Genomic DNA, 21,893 nt, shown 5'->3' with positions numbered 1-21,893 from the left:
AAGGCTTGTGGATAGCAGCCTGAAGCCTGAAGCCCGGGGAGCGCAGCACCAACTCCCACTGCACTCTCCGGGCTTCAGGCAGCTATCCGCAAGCCTTCGGAACCCGGCGGGAGTTCCCGCTGCGCTCGGAAGGCTTGCGAATAGCTGCCTGTTCTGGGGGCTGGGGTCGGGGGAAGCTCAGGGAGCGGCGGCGAGGTTGTGCACAATCTTGCTGCCACTCCTGGACCTGTTCTGGGGTCGGGGGAAGCTCGGGCTTCCCCCGTCCTCAGCCCCACAAGCTCCGGGAGCAGCGACAAGGTTGCACGCAATCTTGCCGCTGCTCCTGGACCTGTTCTGGGTGCTGGGGTCGGGGGAAGCCCCAGCCCCGTGGCTAAAAATGAAGCCAAGACAAAGAGCGGGATTTGGCTTCTGCCAAAGCCGCATGCAGCCTCTCCTGGCTGGAGAGGTTGCGCATGGCTAAAGAGGAAGCCAAGACAGCCAGCAGGATGGATCTCGCTCGCTGTCTTGGCTTCTTTGCTCTTTATTTATGCCCATAAAAACTAGGGGCGCCCTATGGAGAGAAAAATACGGTAGATCTGAAAATGTCACACAGGAAGGATGACTATATGTTACTGGGCTGGAGAAAGTAATAGCATTGCCAGTTCATTCCCAGGGCATTGCACTACTACTCCCTGACCCTGAGAGATAAAGCCTTATTGTGATCAGCAGCTTTTACATTTTGCAGTTTCTGATGATAAAAGCATAAGATCTAACTAGAATCTTCTAGGGCCCTTTGATATGTGGAGAACTGTGCATACAGTGGATTTGAAGCACTAGCTTCAAAGAGACAATAAGAATTTGAAGGCAGTGTGTGTCGATTCTCAGCGCTTGTTGATGTAAAATAAGCTGCTACACATGTTGACAAATGTTTTAGTCAGTGATGGAAGGTAAGTTCTAAAAATACAGGCTTTAGAAATAGCTTAAGATTCAAGCTGGCTTTGATATGAAAAGATCGATGCTGTACTTAAGAAACCTTGAATGTGAACATGTTTGTTTTATGAGGGAACCTCCTCTAGAGAAACTTGATTTTGTTTCATAAATCCTGAAAGCCCATCTGTCTGTCTCAGGGCTCCCTTGCATGTTATCTTTGCCATCAAGAACGTTGCATGATTTAGTGAGCATGCACAAAGAGAAGAATCAAATTGCTGAGGGATTCATTATTGCTGTTCAGGAAAAAATAAAATAACAAATCTTTCAGAAGAGCATAAATAGACTGGGTAAGAAAATGGGCAAAATATATATATATATCTGCATTTGAATGAAACTTGGGAAAAGCTGGAAGGATTTATATGAGCCTTAGAGCTAAGCAGAGAAGTGCATCAATTAATAAATATCAAAAGCAAGCAAAGGTAATACTCTGTTGTTGGATTAGGAAGACAGGCAGTTATAATTGACTAAGGTAAGAGTTCTAATTAAAGCTATAAAAACCGTGACCGTGAAAAGCAAATAGGCTCACATTGGCTAAAGGCAAGGATAAATCAGGCAGCATATACAACATTTGAGGAGGGAAAATGAAACCGCAGCAGAACAAGTGTGGGTAATAATTACTGAAATTTTATGCTTTCATTCTTCTGTACCAAATAATGTACAACTTGATTGTACAGTATTGAGTTAACTTAACATTGCATGGCACAAATGTGGGCAAGTCATGGTAGCCCAAGTGACCTTCTGTCCTTGGGAATTGGGAAAGAATGGTTCAGAGTCCTAAAAGTTCTCCTGACCTCTGAATAGAAGTGTTTTGCTGTCTCAGCATTGCACGAGCACTGAGGCAGCCGTGGCGCTTTGATGTCTTAGGATGTGGCCCATTGGGTTCTCCCTCTGTGCCCTTCCAAAACTCTTGTCCCATATAATTGTACTCCCTGAATATTGGCAGAGCAGCCCTAATGATGACGCTCCAGCTCAGCAACACAGGCTTGGCTCCTCAAGCAGAGTACGGAGCCAATCATATTAATGGGGGAGAGGCTATGAAGGACGACCAAATTAGAGATACGTTTGCACTTGCTTTTCACTAAGTTGGTGTCTTGACTCAGGCAACTACACTGGGTAATAAGCAGCAAGCAATGGGTCAAAGGAAAATGTATATTATATAGCAAGAGCCATTATTCTGTCCTCCAGGACATCTTGGGCTGAAGTTCTGCTGAGCTGAGGTAGTTGACTCCTCTAAGTTTTATGAACCATCCTATGTCTGGTGATGGAGAAGAGCTAAAGTGGGAGTGGGAAAGCTGTGCACCTCCAAATGTTGTTGGCGTACAACTCCCATCATTCCTCACCATTAGCTAAGCTGGCTGGGGCTCATGGGAATCCAACACCATCTGAAGGCCTACAATTCACATAACTCCTGTCCTAAAGTTATCCAAAAGTGATTTTAATGTGGTATATTATATCACATATGTTGACAGAAGTATACAGTTTAACATCTGAATTTTCACTCTGTTGATCTTTGGGTTGTTTGAAGTATAATCTGTTTCTGAATGAAGTCTGAACATACTTTTGTTGAGGCCTTTCTCAGATATTGTAGGCACTGATATGTCCCACCGCCACTGGCTTTGTTGAGTTTTGTTTTGTATCTTACTTGATAATAAGAGTTCAGACATAATATTTGATTAAAGATGTTTACACCCAGAATATCTGGGCTAATCTCTTCCCTCTGTATGCAAGTCATGCTTTGTAAAATGTTTGAATAAAGTGAGCAGTCTCGGGGGACATGGGAGAGGATATGAAATTCTGTTCAAGCATTCAGAAATGTTATACAGAACTGCACGAAATGCATTGGGTAACTGATTGTTTTCTGTTATACAAATGTCCCTTTTAACCACCCAAATAGCTTTTTGTGGCCAGGAGATTCATTAACCTCTTTTTAGAGTAGGCTGAAATCATCATTCAGGCTTTTTGGAGTTATTTCAATCAGTTTCAACACACACCTCCTCCCTTTGGGTGTGTCTCTGTCTGTAAAGAAAAATGGTCCAGAATATATCACCCTGGACATAACTAGAAAGGGTTTTGCTTCAAAAGCAATAACATGGAAATGCTCCAAGGGCTGCTGCCTGCACTCTTTATTTCAACATTAAATTTTGTTGCTCATTTTGTTTGTCCACTAGAGACCTTAGAATGTGTTTGTTTTTTGACCAGCAGAAAACTGGGCCTACTAAAACATCCTTCATAATTCCTCAGGCCCTGGGTGTTCTCGGGGTGCTATTGCAGATGGTTTCTCATTTCCATCTCTCTCCGCCACACCTCCCCATCCTCATAATGGAACAAACTTAATTTGCAGAGGATTGGATACCCCACACACATCTTGCTGGGTTGCCCCAGCCACTCTGGGCAGCTTCCAACATATATTAAAACATCAAACTTTTTTTAAAAAAAAAACTTCCCTATACAGGATTGCCTTCAGATGGCTCGGGGGTTGAATGACTCCATACCCTCCAATGTTTCTCCAATGAAAATGGGGACATTATAAGGAAAAATTGGACATTCCGATATCAAATCAGAAACCAGGATAGCTTCTCTAAATCAGGAACGCTCCTGGAAAAGAGGGACACTTTGAGGGTCTGGTAATATACAATATCAGTTTAGGTCCTCTGCAACCCTTCAACACCTGTGCTCATTTGCAGCTAGGGTAATTTTGCTAAACCTAAGCTTGGTTCTGAATTTTCCTACAGATATCTAGATCCCTTCCAACAGATCCTGGCCATCTTTTCTTTTTGACAAGTGCCGCAAGAAATACCTAGATAGATCAGAAGTTACTGCCACCAGCTCACGTTAACCATCCGTATATCTTAAGTTAAGCATATGTTCATATAAGCCCTCCAAATGTTCAAATAGGTATCCAGGCAAAATTGATGTCTACATGAAATATGGTCAATGTAGCCAGGGCAGGTAGGTCCTTAGATCATTCTGTGATAGATAGTAGCAGAATCTCTTTGTAAGCAAAATTGCACATGCCCAATTTAGCCCCAAGTCTCCTGCTTTGGCGTTTTGCAGTCGGCAGATTTGAAAATGTTCTGCAGTTACTGTAGCCATATCAGTGCTGATGCTGCCTTTGCCACAAGCAAAGGAAAGCTGTAAACTGCGAACACTTGGCCTAGCCAACAGCAAGCTCCATGCTTGTTAATGCCTTTGAGGACGTGCCCCAGATTGGCTCACCTGGAATGCTGGCTTCTGTTTGAACATCTCGAAGAAAGCTCATTAGCATGGGTTAGTTGAAAACATCTTAGCTTTTAATTAATTATAAAAGCCTTCATGTGAACAAAAGCTTAATAGCTCTTCCCAGGGCAGCCTAGCAAGAGCGTTCAGCAAACATAGTGACCCAGTTTGCAGGACTCTCTTGTAATTTTTATTAACCTTCTGCAAAATCTGTAGTAGCCAGAGCACATACGGTTTTTCTATTTGCTGCTGACCTGGTTCTAACTCCGCAGGAGTGTGAATTTAAATCACTTTGGAGGAGTGTAGGAAAGGATGAGGGAGGGAGGAACAACAGGAGCAAGGCTGACCCCCCAGGCCAAGAGGAAAAGCCCACTTATGCTGCTTTTTGTTTGTAGTTGTGCAGGCAGAACAAAATGCTGTGCTAAATAGAGCTGGGTGATAAATTGATAAATTACCGTATTTTTCGCACCATAGGGCGCACTGGACCATAGGGCACACCCAGTTTTTAGGGGGGGAAATCAAGGGAAAACCCCCCCCAGCCCCAAAGAGCAGCGTACAGGCTGCGCACAACCTCTCCCTGCCGGAGGGGTTGCGCGTGGCTATGGCACAAGCCAAGGCAGCGAGCAGGATGGATCCCGCTCGCTGTTTTGGCTTCCCCTTTAGCCCCGTGCAGCCTCTCCCTCCCGGGAGCTAAAGACTCCATAGCCCTGCGCAGCCTCTCCTTGCCAGAGGGTTTGCGCACAGCTATGGAGCAAGCCAAAGCAGCGAGCGGGATGGATCCTGCTCACTGTTTTGGCTTCCCCTTTAGCCCCATGCAGCCTCTCCTTGTCCTAGACATCGCTAGCTGGTACAGAGGATGCTTGCAAAATGTGGAGCTTGAAAGCCATCCCCAGTCTCTGGCAAAGTGATTATCTGTGAATAGAAGATCATCAACAACATTATGCAGAGGTGTTCTTGCCCCATCTGTTTTGTGTCATCTTGGGTCTCAGATTCATTAGGCTTCAGGACAGTAACAAACTGCTTTTGTTCATTACTCCAGAGGCACTTTGGAAAGGAGGATCGGAGCATAAAGAACACCAACACCTTCACTGTTTCTGTCTGTTGTTGGCATGTCCTTATCAACTTAAATGGGAAGGTGAAACCTGACTAACACTCAGGACTATGTGGCAATATATGCAAAAACCCTGGGATTAATCTGCTCTGACTACCTTATAAATGTAGGGAGGAGAAACCAACTTGGCTGCCCTGATTTAATTATGATTCATGGGTGTTTAAGGTGCGTACAAATGTTCTGTGTCACAATAGGCAATTGCGGAGCCCTCTTTCTAGGGCTGAATTGCCTTCATCCGGTGCATCCATTAGCTTGAATTACAGTTCATTATAAAGTCAAATGCCTTGCATCTACCCAAGTGTGGTTTGTGCCTAAGGGAGCATTGGAAAGAAAGACATGTTTTCAGATAGGTCAAGTGTGCATGTTTTATAATTTTTAATAGCTTAAAACGCTGGCAAGCTGTAAATGGACTTGGCGTTTCCCCTTGACGTATCTATACTTGTTTTCGCCTTGAAACCTCGAGTGATGCAGCATAATTTACCATGTGTCTCCATGTGAGCATTGGTTACACATAATGAGGTTTCCCTGCTGTTCACTTGGCAAAAGACTGATTCAGAATTGTTTAGCCCAATTGAGCTAGAATTTCTGCAGAAATTGCTTGGCAATTAAGCCCCCCCCCCCTTTCCTCCTTCACAGAATATGTTTTGTCATACACCCTGCCCACTCCTGAGCATTCACAAATACATCAGTGCATGCTACAGAGCCTGTAAAATGCAAGGAGCACCCAATGGAGTTTCTTCTTCGTCTGCGATTGTACATAAAGGGGCCTAAGGGGTGGAAGATTTAAACAAACAGATCACAGTGCAGCAAGTAAAGCACAGTTATGAATGCCTCTTGGGTTTTATTGCTTTTTATGTAGGGAATAAAAACCATAGGAAGCTGTTTTTATCCCAGAATGGCTGCTGACCCTTCTCAGGCGGGCCCCAGTTGCTGACCTTGGCCCTCTCCTCCGTCCCCACCAGCAGAAGCCTACATGTTTGCCAGCCGTTTGGGGAGCAGAAATATGGGGTGGGATTCCCCACCAGAAAGTCAAAATTAAATGGGCCAATCAGAGGCCCCACTGGAGGGGCAGTACCTTGCCGCCTGACTGGGCATTGGCTGTGGGCCATGCCCAGGCAAGCGGCAATGCATCTAGTCTAATTTTCCCATGCGGAGTTCCAACTTGCTTGCAGAAGTCTTTCCCATCATTTGCTGCACAGTCCTTTTCGCAGCTAGAAGATAACAGGGATTGAACCTTAGACCTTTAGTACACAAAAGGTGTGATCTGCCACCAAGTTGCTTTTCCTTTCATAGCTCCCAACAGAAGTGCCACCAGCTTGCCATTTTCTGAGTCACAACAATGTGCAGAGGACCGTGTAAAGTGGTTTTTTTTATCAGGACTGCATCTTGCCTTGTCTTTGAAATACGCAGACACATGCCCAGCAGTTACTGCGCCTAAAGATGTTTGAGAAAGTAGTGTGTTAAGTGTGCAGTACATGTTGAAGAAGAAGCTGCAACCTCCAGAGTTTTGTGTCCCTCCATCTCTTTCCTGTACAAAGTAGAAAAGATGTGCCATAGAGGTTGCATCTTGTTTTACCTTTAAACAAGACTGTGATGTAAAAGAGGGGCACAGACCCCCAGGGTCACACACGCTGGTTATACAGCTGCTTTGGTTTTGAAACTGACCAAAGGGTTGGGTGGCTGTGGTGGTAAAGCATGACGTTCAGTTTTTTTTCATGTGCCTGTGTTTAATTGCTTTTGCTGAGAAAGGTACAAGTGCTATTAAACATTTTAAAAGGAGGTTGCAATTCCGTATGCTCACTCTGCATGTTTTGTTGCAATTTGAGTGAGGCTCCATCTATATGTAGATGAGACCAAACTCTATATCTTCAGTTGGCAATGGTTATATAATTTTGTCGATGGTACATGTCTGGTCTCGGTACATATTTGATTCCATTGAATGTGAATCTAGACCAGATGTAAACAAACAAGCAGGAATGGCTAACCTTTGGCCCACCAGATATTGGTGGACTACAACTCCCATCATCTCCAGTCAGCATGGCCAGTGGTCATGGGAGTTGTAGTCCTACGAACATTTGGAGGACCAAAGATTTCCCAACCCTGCAATAAAAGTTAGAAACCCTGTGATACTGAGTGGCTTACCTGGAAGACGCAGCAGGAGAGGAATTGCAAATGAATTAGCTCATTGGCCCTGAAAACGGGACACAGATAAAACCACCAATGTGCCTGTGAGACGGGTTATTTTTCTTCGGCGGCTGTGCTTTTAAGCATGAGTATTGATGCTCTTGGCAGCTGTGGAGTTTCCATTATGCTAATCAGCAAGTTGCCAACCAAGGGAGCCCTTCTTCAGGTTATTAAGCTCATGGAAGAAATTGGCCTGCTTTCCTCCACTGAAGATGAAGAAACCAAAGGAGGCTAGGTCATGGCTGGCACTGCAGGGTTTTGCTTTTCGTTGTGATGAAATCTGCTGAGAAACAGCATTTCTGCTGCTGGCCTCACATCCTCCTTAGCACAGGTGTGGGTCGAAGGAGACTAATGAGAGCAATCATAGATAGGAGAGCAAAAGGAGAAGGCGGGTAGAAAAGGGCGAAGGGACAGAATTGGCATTTCTGAAGAGATTGTCCTAGAGATTATGTGACAGTGGATCTTTTCCATTGTTATAAGAAACTAGTTTTAGTTTCTCCAGTTTCTGTAATCAACTTGGGGTTGAGCTTTCCAACTGAGCTGCCCCATATACAGCCAGTCCATGGCTTGGCACTTCTTCCTCCTCCTCCTCCCTCTCCATGGCCTCCTTGTAGAAATCAACAGGGATGAGGATGGGAACAAAAATAAACTTAGTTGGCTCTGCCTTTCATTAGTTCTGGCTGTGCCTACTGCAGGTCTCCCTGCTTTTTCTGCCTTACCGGTCCCAATCTGCATCAGCCATCACTGCCCAGGATTTTAAATATGCCTGACAGTCTCCCCTCTCCATTCCTTCCCCTGGGCAACAAGGGTGAAGAGATATGACAGCAAGGTTGGGGCCAACAGCTGCAGGCTCCTCACTTGATATTAATCATATGAGAGAATAATGCCTGAATAGGGCTATATAGATAACAGCAGTGTGGATAACAAGTAGCTGCCGGAGTGGTTGAAGTAGCAAGTTTCAACCTAGATATGCTATCTTGCTTTTTGGATGCCTGTTTTTAATCAATGACATGTGAAATCTTTAATGAATCTCGATATTTGTCATAAAATGCATTCCATTTATAGCACAGTAATTATTGCAGGCAAATTTGTTTGTCAATGTGTCTTTGGGCATCTTGGCTCTCCAGTTATCACTAATGCTTCACATAGCAAACATTATGAAACCTGTTTGCTGCGTGCTCTCATTTCCTTGGGGATCACTTCTGTTTTCCCTGAGTGGGGTCCAGTAAGAAGTGAGTGGGCTTCACTTCTCATTTCTCATTTTCTTTAACATCCCATGGATCTTTTGGGGCAGAATTCTGTCTGCTAGAATTTCAAAAAGAAAGCCAGGCAATCCAAGTTCAGATGGGTTTATGTGTGTGCGCGCACAATAAATACTAGAGTCCAACTAAGTTCAACTCAAGCCTGTTGAAATGAATGTAATTTCAGTAGGTCTACTCTGAGTAGAAGTAACATTGGACAAAACCCTTGGAGAGGTGTATCTTCACTGATCATTAATTAGGATTTTTCATTTTCTCCCTCTCCTTGACCCATAGTTTCATCTAGCTTGTCTGGATTATGGTATATTGCTTAATCTATGGTCACTACATATTTAAAAAGTTGTTAGGAGCAGGCTCTGGGATGTGAATGTGTTAACACAGGGTGCAGCCCACCAAGATTTCCTCTTGTATGAGGACCATTCCCACCCATTCAGTTAGGCTACCTGACAGGGCAAAGACTCCCGGTGAGCTTTGTGCTTCTGGGAGCGAGCCGTCAATGCTCTGCTGAACATGTTGGCGGCCAGGGAGTGGATTGCCTGCATATTTCTGAGATTTCGAAGCTCTATGCATTACCTTTGCTGGACTCTCCTGATTTCTCCACTGCCGTGTCCAATGGATTGTAATGAAATGCCCATCAGCAGGATAGGCAAGCTGCATCTTGCTGTGATTGACTTCAGCACTGCAGTTAGATGAGAAATTACATGCTGGTTTCAGCACATTTTCCAACTACCAATTGTATTGGGTATTAAGAAGACTCATCCCTTCAGGGCAAAGTCGGGGTTGGGGGACAGAAAATCCTGACCGCTGTCATTAGCAGTAAGACAACTAGAGACATCAATAGGGTCGGGTGGCGTTCCTCCCATCGCCTCTGCCTTATTGCCATCTGATTTTCATTTTGTTCTCATTAATCTTTCAGACACTATGCAGCAGGTAGCCAAGACTGTGGCGAAAGTGGAGCTGTCAGACCACGTGTGCGATGTGGTGTTTGCCCTCTTCGACTGTGACGGTGAGTGCTTTTATATTTTAAACGCAGCCCTTTCCCTTCTCTTTCTATCACATTGGGGGCTAGCGGTTAATCCTCTTGGTCTAGAACTGAGGAGACCCAAGCTCAGCCATAAAGCTCACAGGCAGGTGGCTTAAGGGCACTCGTCATCTTTCGCCCTCTTCTGAAAGGTGCCACAAGGAGGTCGGGAAATGGTCTGTGCAGGAGAGAGCCATGTATGCTGCCTTGAGCTCCCTGGGGGAAAAGATGGGAGAGAATTATAATAAATAGTAATATTTTGGTAGCTTTTGTTTTTGAACATCAAAACATAGGGTGGCAGTCATGGATGATTTGGTTGAAATTCCTGCATTGCAGGGTGTTGGCCTCTTGGAGTCCCTTCCAATTCTATGATTTGCTCATACTTAACCCATAAAAATTAACAGGCAAGACTAAGTTTTATTCTTTATTCACGTAATATTTCTTTATCATATTTATATCCTACCTTACCTCCAAGGAGTTCAAGGCGGCATCCACACTCCCTCCCGCCCATTTTGTCCTCACAGCATCCCTGTGAGGCAGGTTAGGCTGAGTTGCTGTGACTGGTCCAAGGTCATCCAGTAAACTTTGTGGCTGAGTGGTGCCCCAGGTCCTACCAGGTGTTTCTCTCCTACAGTGTGTGTGTTCTTAAGCAATGGACGCTCACTCACAAAGGAGCCGTAGAGGCTTCTTCATTAGGGCGAATGGGACTCTGCCCCACCAACCTTATCCTGCCCTCAGCCAACCCCCACCTGCCTGCTTCCTTACTTCCTTGCAATTAGTCCAGAGGGTGACACTGGCTGTCAGGTTTCTCAGTTGCCCTTTGTCAGGGGTGCTTTCCATCCAAGGAATGCACACAGCACTCTATTGTCAAAAGTAACACAGTCGCTTCCACAGCTCTGGAGAGCTACGCACACCGATCTAGTATCTATGGAGCAGCTGCAGCGACCGGGGACCACTCCCCCTCCACCAGTTTATGTACCTTCCCCCGACAGGCTGCGCACACGTAGCCGGAAGCTGCACCTGCATGAAAGCTTGCTTCTGCTCTTCCTGCTTCAATTCTCTCCTGGTTTTGGTGCATGGGAGAATAGGAAAGCACCTGGCCCTTCACTTGTGTGGCCTGCCTCTTCCTCTCTCCAGCTCTGAAGCTTCCCCTGCCTCCGACTCTTACCTCCTGGCTAGTACAGTTCCCCACAAATCACTGGCCCCCTCTCCCAAGTCAGACTCCAGACTCCCTTCCCCACTCATCAGTCAGTCCCTGACACCCTTGTAGAATTCAGCAGGGAGGAGAATGGGAACAAAACTAGAAGGAGTTGGCTACTCTTGGTCCCTCTGCCTTCTCCATCAGTCCCTGTATGCACTAGCCATTACTAAAAAGGAGGCTTATGGGACCTTCCAGGGAGCCATCCAGGAGGTTCTAGGCAATTTCCTATAGCTTATTAGAAGTCGGGACATATTTTTGCATAGGTCCATCAGTGTCCATTAGGCATAATAGTTGACAATGTCAAAAGGTAGTATACTATGGACCGGGACAAATGAGGTGGCTGCAGCCATCCTGCTAGAGAGTTTGTCCAGGGATCACTCGTCTAACCATGTTGGGTTAGGCGATGTACCTTTAACCTGATCCAGCAATGACAGTTTTTACATTTTTCTTTGGCTTCTGAATCCGGAGCTATTTCTTACTTCTGCCACGTTTGTAAGCTGGAGAAGGTATGCTGCGGGCAAGGGGATGGAAGATCCTTTTGAGAGGATCATCCTTTGAAAGAGAGATGTAGCCTTAGCTTCCCTGTGACAGAAGCTGAAATCTTCAAGAAAGGTCTGGGATTCCCAGTACAAATAGAATAAACGGCTTATGTTGAAACTACCTTGAGAGGAGGACTGAGTGAGCAGTAAAGGTTTTAAGAGATGCTGCAGAAGGTGATTTGAAAGTTGATCCTAAAGGGCTGAGCTTCTTTGAATGGTCTCCGAATTGCTCCTTTCCATCACGCCTTCCTTGACTTATGTGCAGAGTGAGCAAGGGGACCGTTTGCTGCTAAGAAATAATTTGGAAGAGACAGAAACTCTCTTAGGTGAGACTCCAGGTTATAAGCAAAAGGCACCAGGATTAGAGCTGGCACAAATTGTCTCTTCTTTCCTTGTCAAGAGATCTGGGGGAAGCAAACATGCCTGCAAAAGTGATAGGAAATTGGAGTGGGATTTCAAAGGCAGTGGAGCAGTCAAAGGCAATGCATAATGTGTCTTGGTGGTGACATTCCCTTCTCAGATTGAGAAATATTGACTCTTCCCCATTACAGTCTTCAGCAAGTAAACCTTAAATTCTCAGCCCTGGAGATGATTGAAATTAACACATGCTGCCCGTTGTATCCCTCCTGCTAAAGCTTCTGCACTTTCCCATCTTCCATTTTAATAAACTGTCACCATTGTTGTGTTGGCACTTTTCATTTGAAAGCTCTCCTGCAGACTCCTGTTTTCAACTTGTTTGTTCTTGCATGTCCAAGAGGCAGCGCTGCATAGCATGCATTTACATAGGTGCTGTAGGAAGAAGAAAATTACGATTTCATAAAGAGCCCACGGTTTCATTGTGTGTGTGTTGCCTTTAATCCCAACTCCCAGTAATTGCTCTTTAAAGGTTTTATCTCAGTTATGAAAAGGACTGCTTGCACTGAACTAAAGAATTATTTTTGTTTAGAAAGTTCAGCTTGATGGAGTTCTATAGAGGCAGGGATTTTCAGAAAGGAATGGTAAAAGGGATGCCTGTTTTGTATGTTAAGAATTATCATTCCCTCCCAAAATACCCTTGCCCTTTTCTGAAGCAGGCAGCGTTCCCATTGTGGTTGAGGACTAGGGAAATGCTGTCTAGATCTAAGCAGGCAATCAACTTACAAACAAGGCATTACCAATCTGTGGAACTCTGTCCAAGACAAGAATTCTAGCCTTGTTCAAACAGGTCAAGTGTAATGTAATATACATGCAAGATGATGCTTCCTCATATTACTGTGCCTGGTTTAATCACCTCCAACACCTTTCCTTGGCTTAGCATCCTTTTCTGTATTTCTGCCTGTTATGTTTGGAAGGCTAAAGAACTCAAAGATCATCTTCTCTCACTCTTCTTTCATCTTTCTCTTCCCTTCCCCAAGCTTTGGAAATAACTCCCCTTAACTTAATTTTAGACTGCCTTCCCAGTCACATTTTGGTCTTAAGGTGGAAGAACGTTATTTCCAGCCGTTCCAGTGTTCAAATAAAAGCCTAGGAAGAACTGAAAGGTAAAGGGACCCCTGACCATTAGATCCAGTCACGGATGACTCTGGGGTTGCAGCGCTCACCTCACTTTACTAGCTTCCGGGTCATGTGGCCAGCATGACTAAGCCGCTTCTGGCGAACCAGAGCAGCGGCATGGAAACGCTGTTTACCTTCCCGCCAGAGCGGTACCTATTTATCTACTTGCACTTCGTGCTTTCAAACTGCTAGGTTGACAGGAGCAGAGACCGAGCAACAGAAGCTCACCCCGTCACAGGGATTCAAACTGCCGACCTCCTGATCTGCAAGCCCTAGGCTCTGTGGTTTAGACCACAGCGCCACCCGCTTACACAAAAGGAATCTCAGATATAAAAACTTGCCTGACACTGGCTGTGTAGAAACCCACCTAGGCCATAATACCATAAAAAAGGTTTTTCTGCTCCCATGCTGCACCTGAAATAAGATATACTTTTTCCTTTGTACTGTGAGTACACACGTCTTGGGGAAGCTGGCAGAGCATGGCCCAATGGTCTCGATAGCAGGTCTGCCAAACCCTCCAATCAAGGTGTGTGGGATTTGGTTTACTGATTCATTCTGATGAAATTATCATTGTTACTTTATTATTATTTATTAAATTTGTATACCACCCTTCATCCAAAGATCACAGGGCAGCTCTCAACATAAAAATACAAAATGAGAATACGCAATATATAATAAAAACAACAACAAACCTTCCACAAACACATTTAAAAGGACATAGAGACCGGCATCAGATCGGCAATGGAAAGATGCTCACCTTTCCCTAAGGATACACATTGATCTGCACTGCTAACAGAGTTTATATCTGGCTAAGATAGCAGAGCAGCACTAAGTTACAGGCTCAGTGAACCAGGTCTGTCCGTAAAAACAAATAACTGGACTTGTCCAAAAAGGGTGCAGAAACTGTTAACTTCTGGTGGGTAGTAAATGCTACAATAGATGTGCCAATGTGTGGCTCAGCATGCTGTCTTTTGAAAAGCCATAAACTGAATCATACTCATACAAGAGTGGAAGTTATTTTCAAACTTGTTATTGTGCAACAGAGGGAGGAGCACAGAGCTAGCACAAACTCATTCCCATTTCCCCTCACTTCATGTGACAACTTATTTTCATAATACGCGAAAAAGGCTTATGTTGCAAGTGTTTGGGGGTAATGCCTTGCTCTGTGGAGAGTTAAGATGGAGACATAGGTGAGTTAAGTTACTGGCAAGTTCAGCCTAGTCAGAAATGGCATCTTCACTTCTGAATGGAGTTAGAAAATGAGGAAGAGGGGAGTAACTTGGGCATGGCTTCTGATGCAGTAATTACCTGCTTAATGACCTGCGGTGGGGGCTGTGAGCTATATAAGCGTTCAAAAACTTTGCTCCACCTTAACTGTTGTGTGGAATAACATCTTTTCCACGTCTATAGGGAATTGCCTTGATTAAAGTGCCTGTGAAATCTGAGTTCTTTGTAGTTTTTAAAGGGTTGGAGTCTCCTTGAATCACCTTGTGACACCTGTATCTCATACGTCTACATATATCATGGTCTCTGGGCTGCGGCTTGATATAAGAGAATTGGAGTTTTCTTCTGTTGTTCTTCTAAATAGACATTCCCTCCTTTTTCTCTCTCTTTCACCTGTGGTTTACAAGAATGACACATTTGCTCAACAGCCGAAAAGTGTCATCTTCATAAGAGAATAAAGACACAAACTGATAGGAAAATCCATCTTTTTAGCCCAGAAGGTCAAGGCAACAAGATGAAGACAGGACAGGCAGCTTCCCTGGGTCAAAATGAAATTTCTGCTAGTGTTCAAGGCTTTCAGTGCACATTTAACCTCCATTGTAATCCAGGAAGGCTTGAACGGGCTACACCCACCCTGTGGCTTGTTCAAACATCACAAATAAGATGTACAATTAAATTCATGTTAAAGTGTGATAAATGGCTGGTACTAATGAGTGTCAGCGGGCTCCTTCAGACAACCTCTTTATTGAGCATTCATCCTGATTTCCTTAAACAAAGCACACACAGAGAATATCATGTCCATTCTCTGTCAAGCACTTGTTCTGCCTTTCTTATCTTTTCCTATCCTCATCTCATTTGTACAATGTTTAGGGAAGCTGCTTACACCCTGGGCCTAAAACCTGAAAACATACACAATTTATATTCATCAGCAGAATTCTGAAATGCCTTGGAGGAGCATGCTTAACTTTTCGAAACAATCACATTGAGACTTTTAGCATGGAAAATAGGAAAGCTAAGTTAATTACAAGATATACAAGTAACAGAGTTCCTAGTTCTGTTTAACTGAGTTGGAGATGCAAAGCAGCCGAGCTTGGTCATTGATCTCAGCAGAGAGACACAAGGTGTCTCCTTTCTCATGGTGGGATGAAGAAGAAGAAGAGGAGCAGGAAATGAGGTCAGCAAACCTAAGAGGCATCAGTCTAACATCAGAAAGAAGTTCAGCACAGGTTAGGTCAAAGAGAGTCTAGGAAGCTTGGAGGTTCCCCTCTCTCTGTCTACCTTTTCTCCATGCAAACCCCATCAGTCATAAGACAAGCTGAGTTGTATCCCAGTTGAATCCAACAAGGTATTCATTCTGATTCAGTTGCAGGGAGATCGTATGACCATTTCTCCTCATTTGTTTGCACTGTGTTTATACTTCTCCTGCTAATCATGCATTTGCCTCTCGCTTTCCCAACTGCAAAATAAATAAATAAATGATGTTGTTCTTAAAGGGGATTTTTGCACTAAGGTGAGAGAGCGCTTTAATCCACTTCAGTTCTGCAAACCTAAATTTTCCAGTATGTGTGCTCGAATCCCTCTCACAGTCTGGAGCCAACCAATTTAAGTGAGCCGTAAAGTAATTCTACTCTCAGAGCTCTTTGCCTGATGCCTTCTGAGGTTTTTGGAACATTTTTTAAAATTGTCTTAACTGATTTCCCCCACCCCACCCCTCTTCTAACAGGGAATGGAGAGCTAAGCAACAAGGAGTTTGTTGCCATTATGAAGCAGAGACTTATGAGGGGCTTGGAGAAGCCCAAAGACATGGGGTTTACACGTCTCATGAGGGCCATGTGGAAATGTGCTCAGGAGACGGCGTGGGATTTCGCCATGCCCAAGCAGTAGCCACGGGCCAGGAGAAATGGTCCAGATGCCACACAGATGTGAGGATCCCGAATGCTGTTGTGCTGCCTCTGCCGGATAAGTGACGGCGTCACATTTGGTGTTCTGTGGACAAAGGCCTCCTCTCATGGAACGACAGCATTCCTTCCGTTGCTGCACTGAAAAACAAACTCTGGCAAAGACTGTTAACAACGGCAACTTTTCCTTTAAAAATACCTAAGCAGAAATGCGAGCGCACTCTGCCTTCAGCATTTATCTCGACCGCTTTGCCCCCTCCCCACCCTCTCCCGCCATGCATCCGCACAGTTTCCATATTTTCCTTTTCGTTTTAATCTCTCAGGAAGGAAACTAAGCAGACCACCAGAAAAATTAGCTTTGGATATTGCAGCTTCTTTCTCTCTCTCCCGAACAAACTCCTGCATTCCAGCAAAACAGCTTAGCAAGGATGCTTCAAAGCAGCAGCAACAATACTGCTTGCATCAGCAGCGGCTAGAATTTTAAGTACTGCAGGGGCAAGAAATGCCCATCAGATTGACTCAACACTTCATCTTGTCCTGATCCTGAAGCTGTTTTGAAATTGTTGGGCTTTTTATTAAAGAGAACGTGGAGGAAGGGGACTATAACCTGACATATATGATAAATGTCAAAGCTGGTACTATTCTTTTCGGTGTCCGTGAGTTCCAAGGCAAAATATGCCCAGGGAAGGGTGGAGAGGGGCAGGGATTGCTACGGTAGGCCTGTTTCTGCATCCGTATTTTCCTTTTATCAGCATCCTCTACAGGAGTAGAGTATGGAAGCTCAACAGCAGGACAGCCCTTGTTTAATTTTCTTTTAAATGCTCAAAGGCTTGGCTAAGCATTTATGGCTTTTCTGCACAATCCTTTCGTCCCGACTTGTACATGCACTCCAATGTATATGCCCCACTTTATAATCTGCCCCCCCCCTTTTAAATGAGAGTGTTTGCTCATCGTGAATTGTTCCCCCCCCCCATATAGTTTTAAAGCTGCTTTTTTACAGAGTTCTCGAATGCTTGTAAAATATTACTTTAATTATAATGGTTCCCAACAAACAGCCAGGCTGTCCTATGTCATCTTTCTCTTTCCGGGAAGCTTTGTGAGTTTAACCAGGTTTGACTTTTCCATCAGCAGCCAGTCTATAAAATACAGTTGCCTTGCTGCCAGATGCAAAAAGAGAGGAGGGCTATTTCAGGCAGCTGGCGGCTTTCTGGGCTCATCAGCCAACAGCCCCATATGAGCAAGATGGAAGATGATGAGCTTTCCTATGTGAGGAACCCTGGAATACTAAAAGCCTTGCCTCCTGTTTCCACATTTAGCCTTTGCATCACCACTCATCAAAAATTTGCAAAACTGGAGATCCAGCCAGAATTGCTAGTGGAATGGGCTTATAAGCTCAGAAGCCATTTCTGGGTTTGTTTGTTTGTTTGTTTGTTTGTTTGTTTGTTCCTTTATAGGCACAACTTGTCTCCTTAATTTAAAGCAGCAGTTCATACCATCAATTTAACATTGAATACTAGTCGGTCATCTCAAGGCTTTCATTCGTCTTTGTGATCTACGCCTTCCTGCCCACTGTATTAACTTGTCTGTCACTCTTCCACTTATTTGAAAGGCTGGCAAGGCTCAAAGGCCTGCTCCATGATTGCCTATTTAGCTGTGTGAAAAAAATGTGTTTCAGCCTGTATAAACTCACACGTTGCTATCAAGCTTTGCTAAGAAGCTCTTGGACCCCATTGCCGGGGGCCTGGTAAGTGCTGCAAGAAAGCTGTCCTTGAGAAAATAGCCCATTTGTCTGAAAGCCGGGCAGGTGGGGTGTTCAGTTTCATTACCGGAGAAAATTGCCTGTATTATTTTTGCTGTTTGTTTAAATTCGGACACCCTTGTTGATTGCAGAGATATTTCAAGAGTAAAGCCAGCCTCCGAGCGGTGTCACTCATAGCATCACATAGTCAGTGAGAACATAGGGTGGCACTCAACTAAGTCTTGCTCAGCATAGAGCAACTGAAAGGAATGGACCTCACTTGGTCATGCTCATACATTTCAATGGGGCTAGTGGTAAAACTTAGTCATCGGGCTTTCAGACACAGCTGCCTCTCAGCCCTCCCTGGAGATGCCAAGGATTGAACCCAGGGCCTTCTGCATGCAAAGCAGATACTCTGCCATTTGGATCTGGCCCTTACCCACACGCTGCACAGTCCAGTTGTCATGACTGAGGGAGGGAACCTGCCGTGCAATGCTCTTTAGTGGCCTGATTTCCAGTTCAGCTGAGCAAGCTGACAGGCCGCATGTTTCTTAATCTGGCACGGCTGCTCTCAACATCCTCCGTGGCTTAGATTGGTGTTGGGAAATCCTTGCTTCCCCTGTTTAGTGTTCTCCATTGTTCACTGCACTCTGGAAATTGAGTGTGTCGCAGGCATGGAGACAGGGTGCAGAGAGAGGAAACTCGAAATACTTTTTTTTAAAGCCCCAAAATAGAAACACCTCTCCCCGCAAATGAAATATGATGGGGAATGAGGGTTGTGTGTGCTTCTTGCCTTTGGATGTTGGCAGCAGAGACAAGTGAACTGTGCATCTCCGAACTCCTTCACCAGCTGGGCTTGAGAATTAGGCTGGAAGGAAGGAAACTTGAGATCTGCAGCCTGCTTTCCTTCAGTTTCAAGCAGGGATGGGATGAGTCTCCTTGAGGATGTGTCTCCTCAGACACATGCCCCTCCATGATCTCATCTCTCCACATTAGATCATTTAAACTGCGAGAATAAAAGGCCACTTACAGCTTAAGGGAAGTGGGACAAGGCTTGGGGAGGGGCATGTCTTCTCTGCTTATGTGACCTATAGTAGCCCCGCCACTCAAGCTGACTGCTGCTCATTTTTAGCACAGAGTGGCTGTGTTGGCAGCTGGCGCCATGGAGGCCAAGCTCAAGGAACCACCTTCTGAACCTCTCTTCTGCACAAGTTGGACTGCTGCCATCACCAACGCATCAGTCCCTCTGCTCAAACCAGGAGGTTTCTGGTTTGAGCAGAGGACCTGCAATGGGTTTCATACAGAAGTAACTCCCTATATTTGGGACGTGTGCTTTTCCAGGAATGGCATTGGGAAGCCCCATGGAAACAGAAGAAGCTGCTTCTGATGCTATAGGATGAGAAAGGCGGAGGGAGGGAGAGACGAAAAAAGGTAAACGGTGGGAAACTGTTTTGTATCCCATTGCAAAACAAAACAAATGTCATGGGCCTTGGCTTACAACAGTAGAATTCAGAGAGATTCTGTCTGTTTCTGTCCTTGCGTTCTCTCTCATGCACACATCCTCCTCAGGCACACTTATTCGTTTGTAACTAGGGTAGTGGTGACATCACAAATGGGCCAAATGGGCAGTTACCAAGAGAAATCCCCTAGCCGTTGGGTGATGGTTGTGTAGCAGGATCCCTCCACCCTCTCCTGCTGCAGCAAAGTGAGCTTGCAAAGTGGAAGAAGCTGATCTATAGCACAAGTCCAGCAGCGGCTACCCAGGTAGGTCAACAAGCACTTGTTTGGTTGAGCTCTTTTGGAAGGATGTCCACCATGTTGGTATACAGATGTAGCTCTCCCTGTCTGGGAGACTTTGCCACAGTATTGGGGCATTTCATGTCACAAATCCAAGAATTTGAAGAGGCAGCTCTCTGCCTGGAACTGTAGCATCACTGAGCAGCCCCCACCTGCTCCTCTGCTTCTTCTGCTGAGAACTGACAAAGGACTGAAGAGTCTTGGACCATTGGAGACATGATGAAGCTATGGATTCTGGTTCCTCATTGAAACTCCCAACCTCAGAGAAACAGCCAGGTTTCAAAGGCTGGCGTCAGTATCGGGCATCTGCCAGGACCATTGCAGGGACCACTGCTGATGACCCATGTCTAGGACTTCCCTGTTGTTGTTTTTCTGGCCCAGAATTAAGCAGTGGCAGGCTACCAGATCTAGCCACCCACAATGTCCCAATCTGGCATTACTCCTGAGGATTGTTGGAAATGTGGAGGGGTGACTAGACCTAGCCACCTAGCACTGCTCAGAGTGCTTACCACCCTTGGCAGGTATGTTCAGCCAGGCCCACTGGCACCATCAAAAGGGCCCTTTGCCCAGGTCACTCTCAAAAATCAGAGTCTTTTGCACCATTCATTTGGGTCGTGCTACTGTGGAGGCAGGGTGGAGAACCTCAGGTTGGGGGGTCTGGATGTGATACTCTGAGCCCCTGGGACTCCCCAACCATACCCTCTCCTGGCCTGGCTTCACACCCTCCTTGAATGTTTTTCCTTGGCTGAAACGTGTCCTTGAGGTCTGCTAATGCCTCCTGCTTCCCCGGGTGGCTAGAAGCTCGAGATGGAAGTGTGCCTTTGCATATAGAAACAAGCCTGCTGTGCGAAAGTAGCATTTATATGAGTTGCTCCACAAAGTTGTGGCTCCTGAAAGGCTGCCTAGAAGGAAATGCATTAGACCTTGTGCTGGAAAATGTCCCCCATCCCTGATGCAGAGGGTTGCATTTTAATTTGCTTACTTTTCAACAATTATCTCTTAGACCGACTTGTTTCTAAATAGCTCCATATGTGCTAGCAGTAATCCTGCTTCCACAGGTCAAAGTATCTCTGGTTTTCAGGCTTCCCTTTTTGTATGCGTTAAAATCTCACACTGGCTGAGAAAGATAGGAGACTCCAATCACACAGGTGTAACCTTATCAGCTGCTGGAGTTGCCACTATATTGGAACATGGCAACAGCCTTTAGTGAATCAGGTCACTGAGACATCTAAGCATTCTTCCTCTGACAGTATTTCCACCCCAAGATAGAAACTTGGAGCAGATACAGGAAATAAACTGCTGGTGTGTCTTTAAACATGGTGGTGGTTTTTTTTTTTTTAAATTTTCTCTCCGTGGTTACAAAGATGGCCCACACATTCCTGCAAGGTGAGTTGATTTGCCTACAGCAAATTGTTGGCAGCTATCCGCCCAGCAGAGCTGACCTTTGCAGCCAAACCCTCTGGAAAAGCAGACAGATATTCTGCAGCCAAATGTCTCTTTGAGCCAGCAGGGTGCTGAAATTCTTTTGATAACGCTCGTTTTGTCTGTGTTTTGATGGTAGTCTTACTACAGTTGACACAGATCATAGCTTTTGTGTCCCTGCTTCAAAAAAGCTCGTCTCTAATGAGATCCTTGTACGGCTAATTGATTCCATTTCTTCTGAGTTGGAGAGGCTTGCCACAGGATTGTGCAGGCTAGTGTATTAACTATGTGTGTTAACTCCTTAGGGGAAAAAATGGGAGAAGGTGCGACAGGGGAGTGTCATTCTAGCAATTACCTACAGTTGTACCTTGGATCTCGAATGCCTTGGCTCCTGAATAATTGAAACCCTGAATAATTGAGTGTTCTGGTTTTTGAACCATTTTTGGAAGCCAAGCATCTGGCGGGGCTTCTGCAGCTTCCTGCAGCCAATCACAAGCCACATTTTGGTTTTTGAACATTTTGGAAGTTGAACGGACTTCCAGAATGGATTCCGTTCGACTTCCAAGGATGCGACATGGTTCCATTGGAAGATACTGCAAACAAAAGAAAGGAACAGTTGTCAAACATGAGAGAAGGCTCTCAGTCTTAGAAGATTAGAAATGGCAAGCCAGCATCTGAGATGAAAGATGGCTTGCTCACCAGCACCCATCTTCTGCCAAGTGCAGCCATAGGAGATTGTCGAACTGTGTTCCAGAGCAGGGAGCTCACACAGTCCTTCCAC

The 21,893-nt window shown here is 45.2% G+C and overlaps 1 protein-coding gene and 1 long non-coding RNA gene across 2 annotated transcripts in view; one reads left to right on the top strand and one right to left on the bottom strand.

The window, feature by feature from the left end:
• The window catches only part of MICU1 (mitochondrial calcium uptake 1), a 129,110-nt gene extending 111,901 nt beyond the window's left edge, over positions 1–17,209 (top strand). The window contains exons 11-12 of the mRNA XM_083740715.1: positions 9,656–9,745; positions 15,981–17,209. Of these exons, the coding sequence (XP_083596841.1) occupies positions 9,656–9,745; positions 15,981–16,141 (251 nt within the window). The 3' untranslated portion in view covers positions 16,142–17,209. The remainder of the gene's footprint in view (positions 1–9,655; positions 9,746–15,980) is intronic.
• Positions 17,005–21,502, bottom strand: LOC310845599. The gene is made up of 2 exons (XR_014564860.1): positions 20,696–21,502; positions 17,005–20,168 (listed from the first exon to the last, which is right to left on the bottom strand). It is a non-coding gene; the product is annotated as an uncharacterized lncRNA (long non-coding RNA).
• Between the last annotated feature and the right edge of the window lie 391 nt (positions 21,503–21,893).

The sequence above is a fragment of the Podarcis gaigeae genome (assembly GCF_964106915.1).
Source record: "Podarcis gaigeae genome assembly, chromosome: 5".
Taxonomy (NCBI): Eukaryota; Metazoa; Chordata; class Lepidosauria; order Squamata; family Lacertidae; genus Podarcis; species Podarcis gaigeae.
Note: the sequence above shows the minus strand (reverse complement) of the source record. Positions and strands in the feature narration are given on the sequence as shown.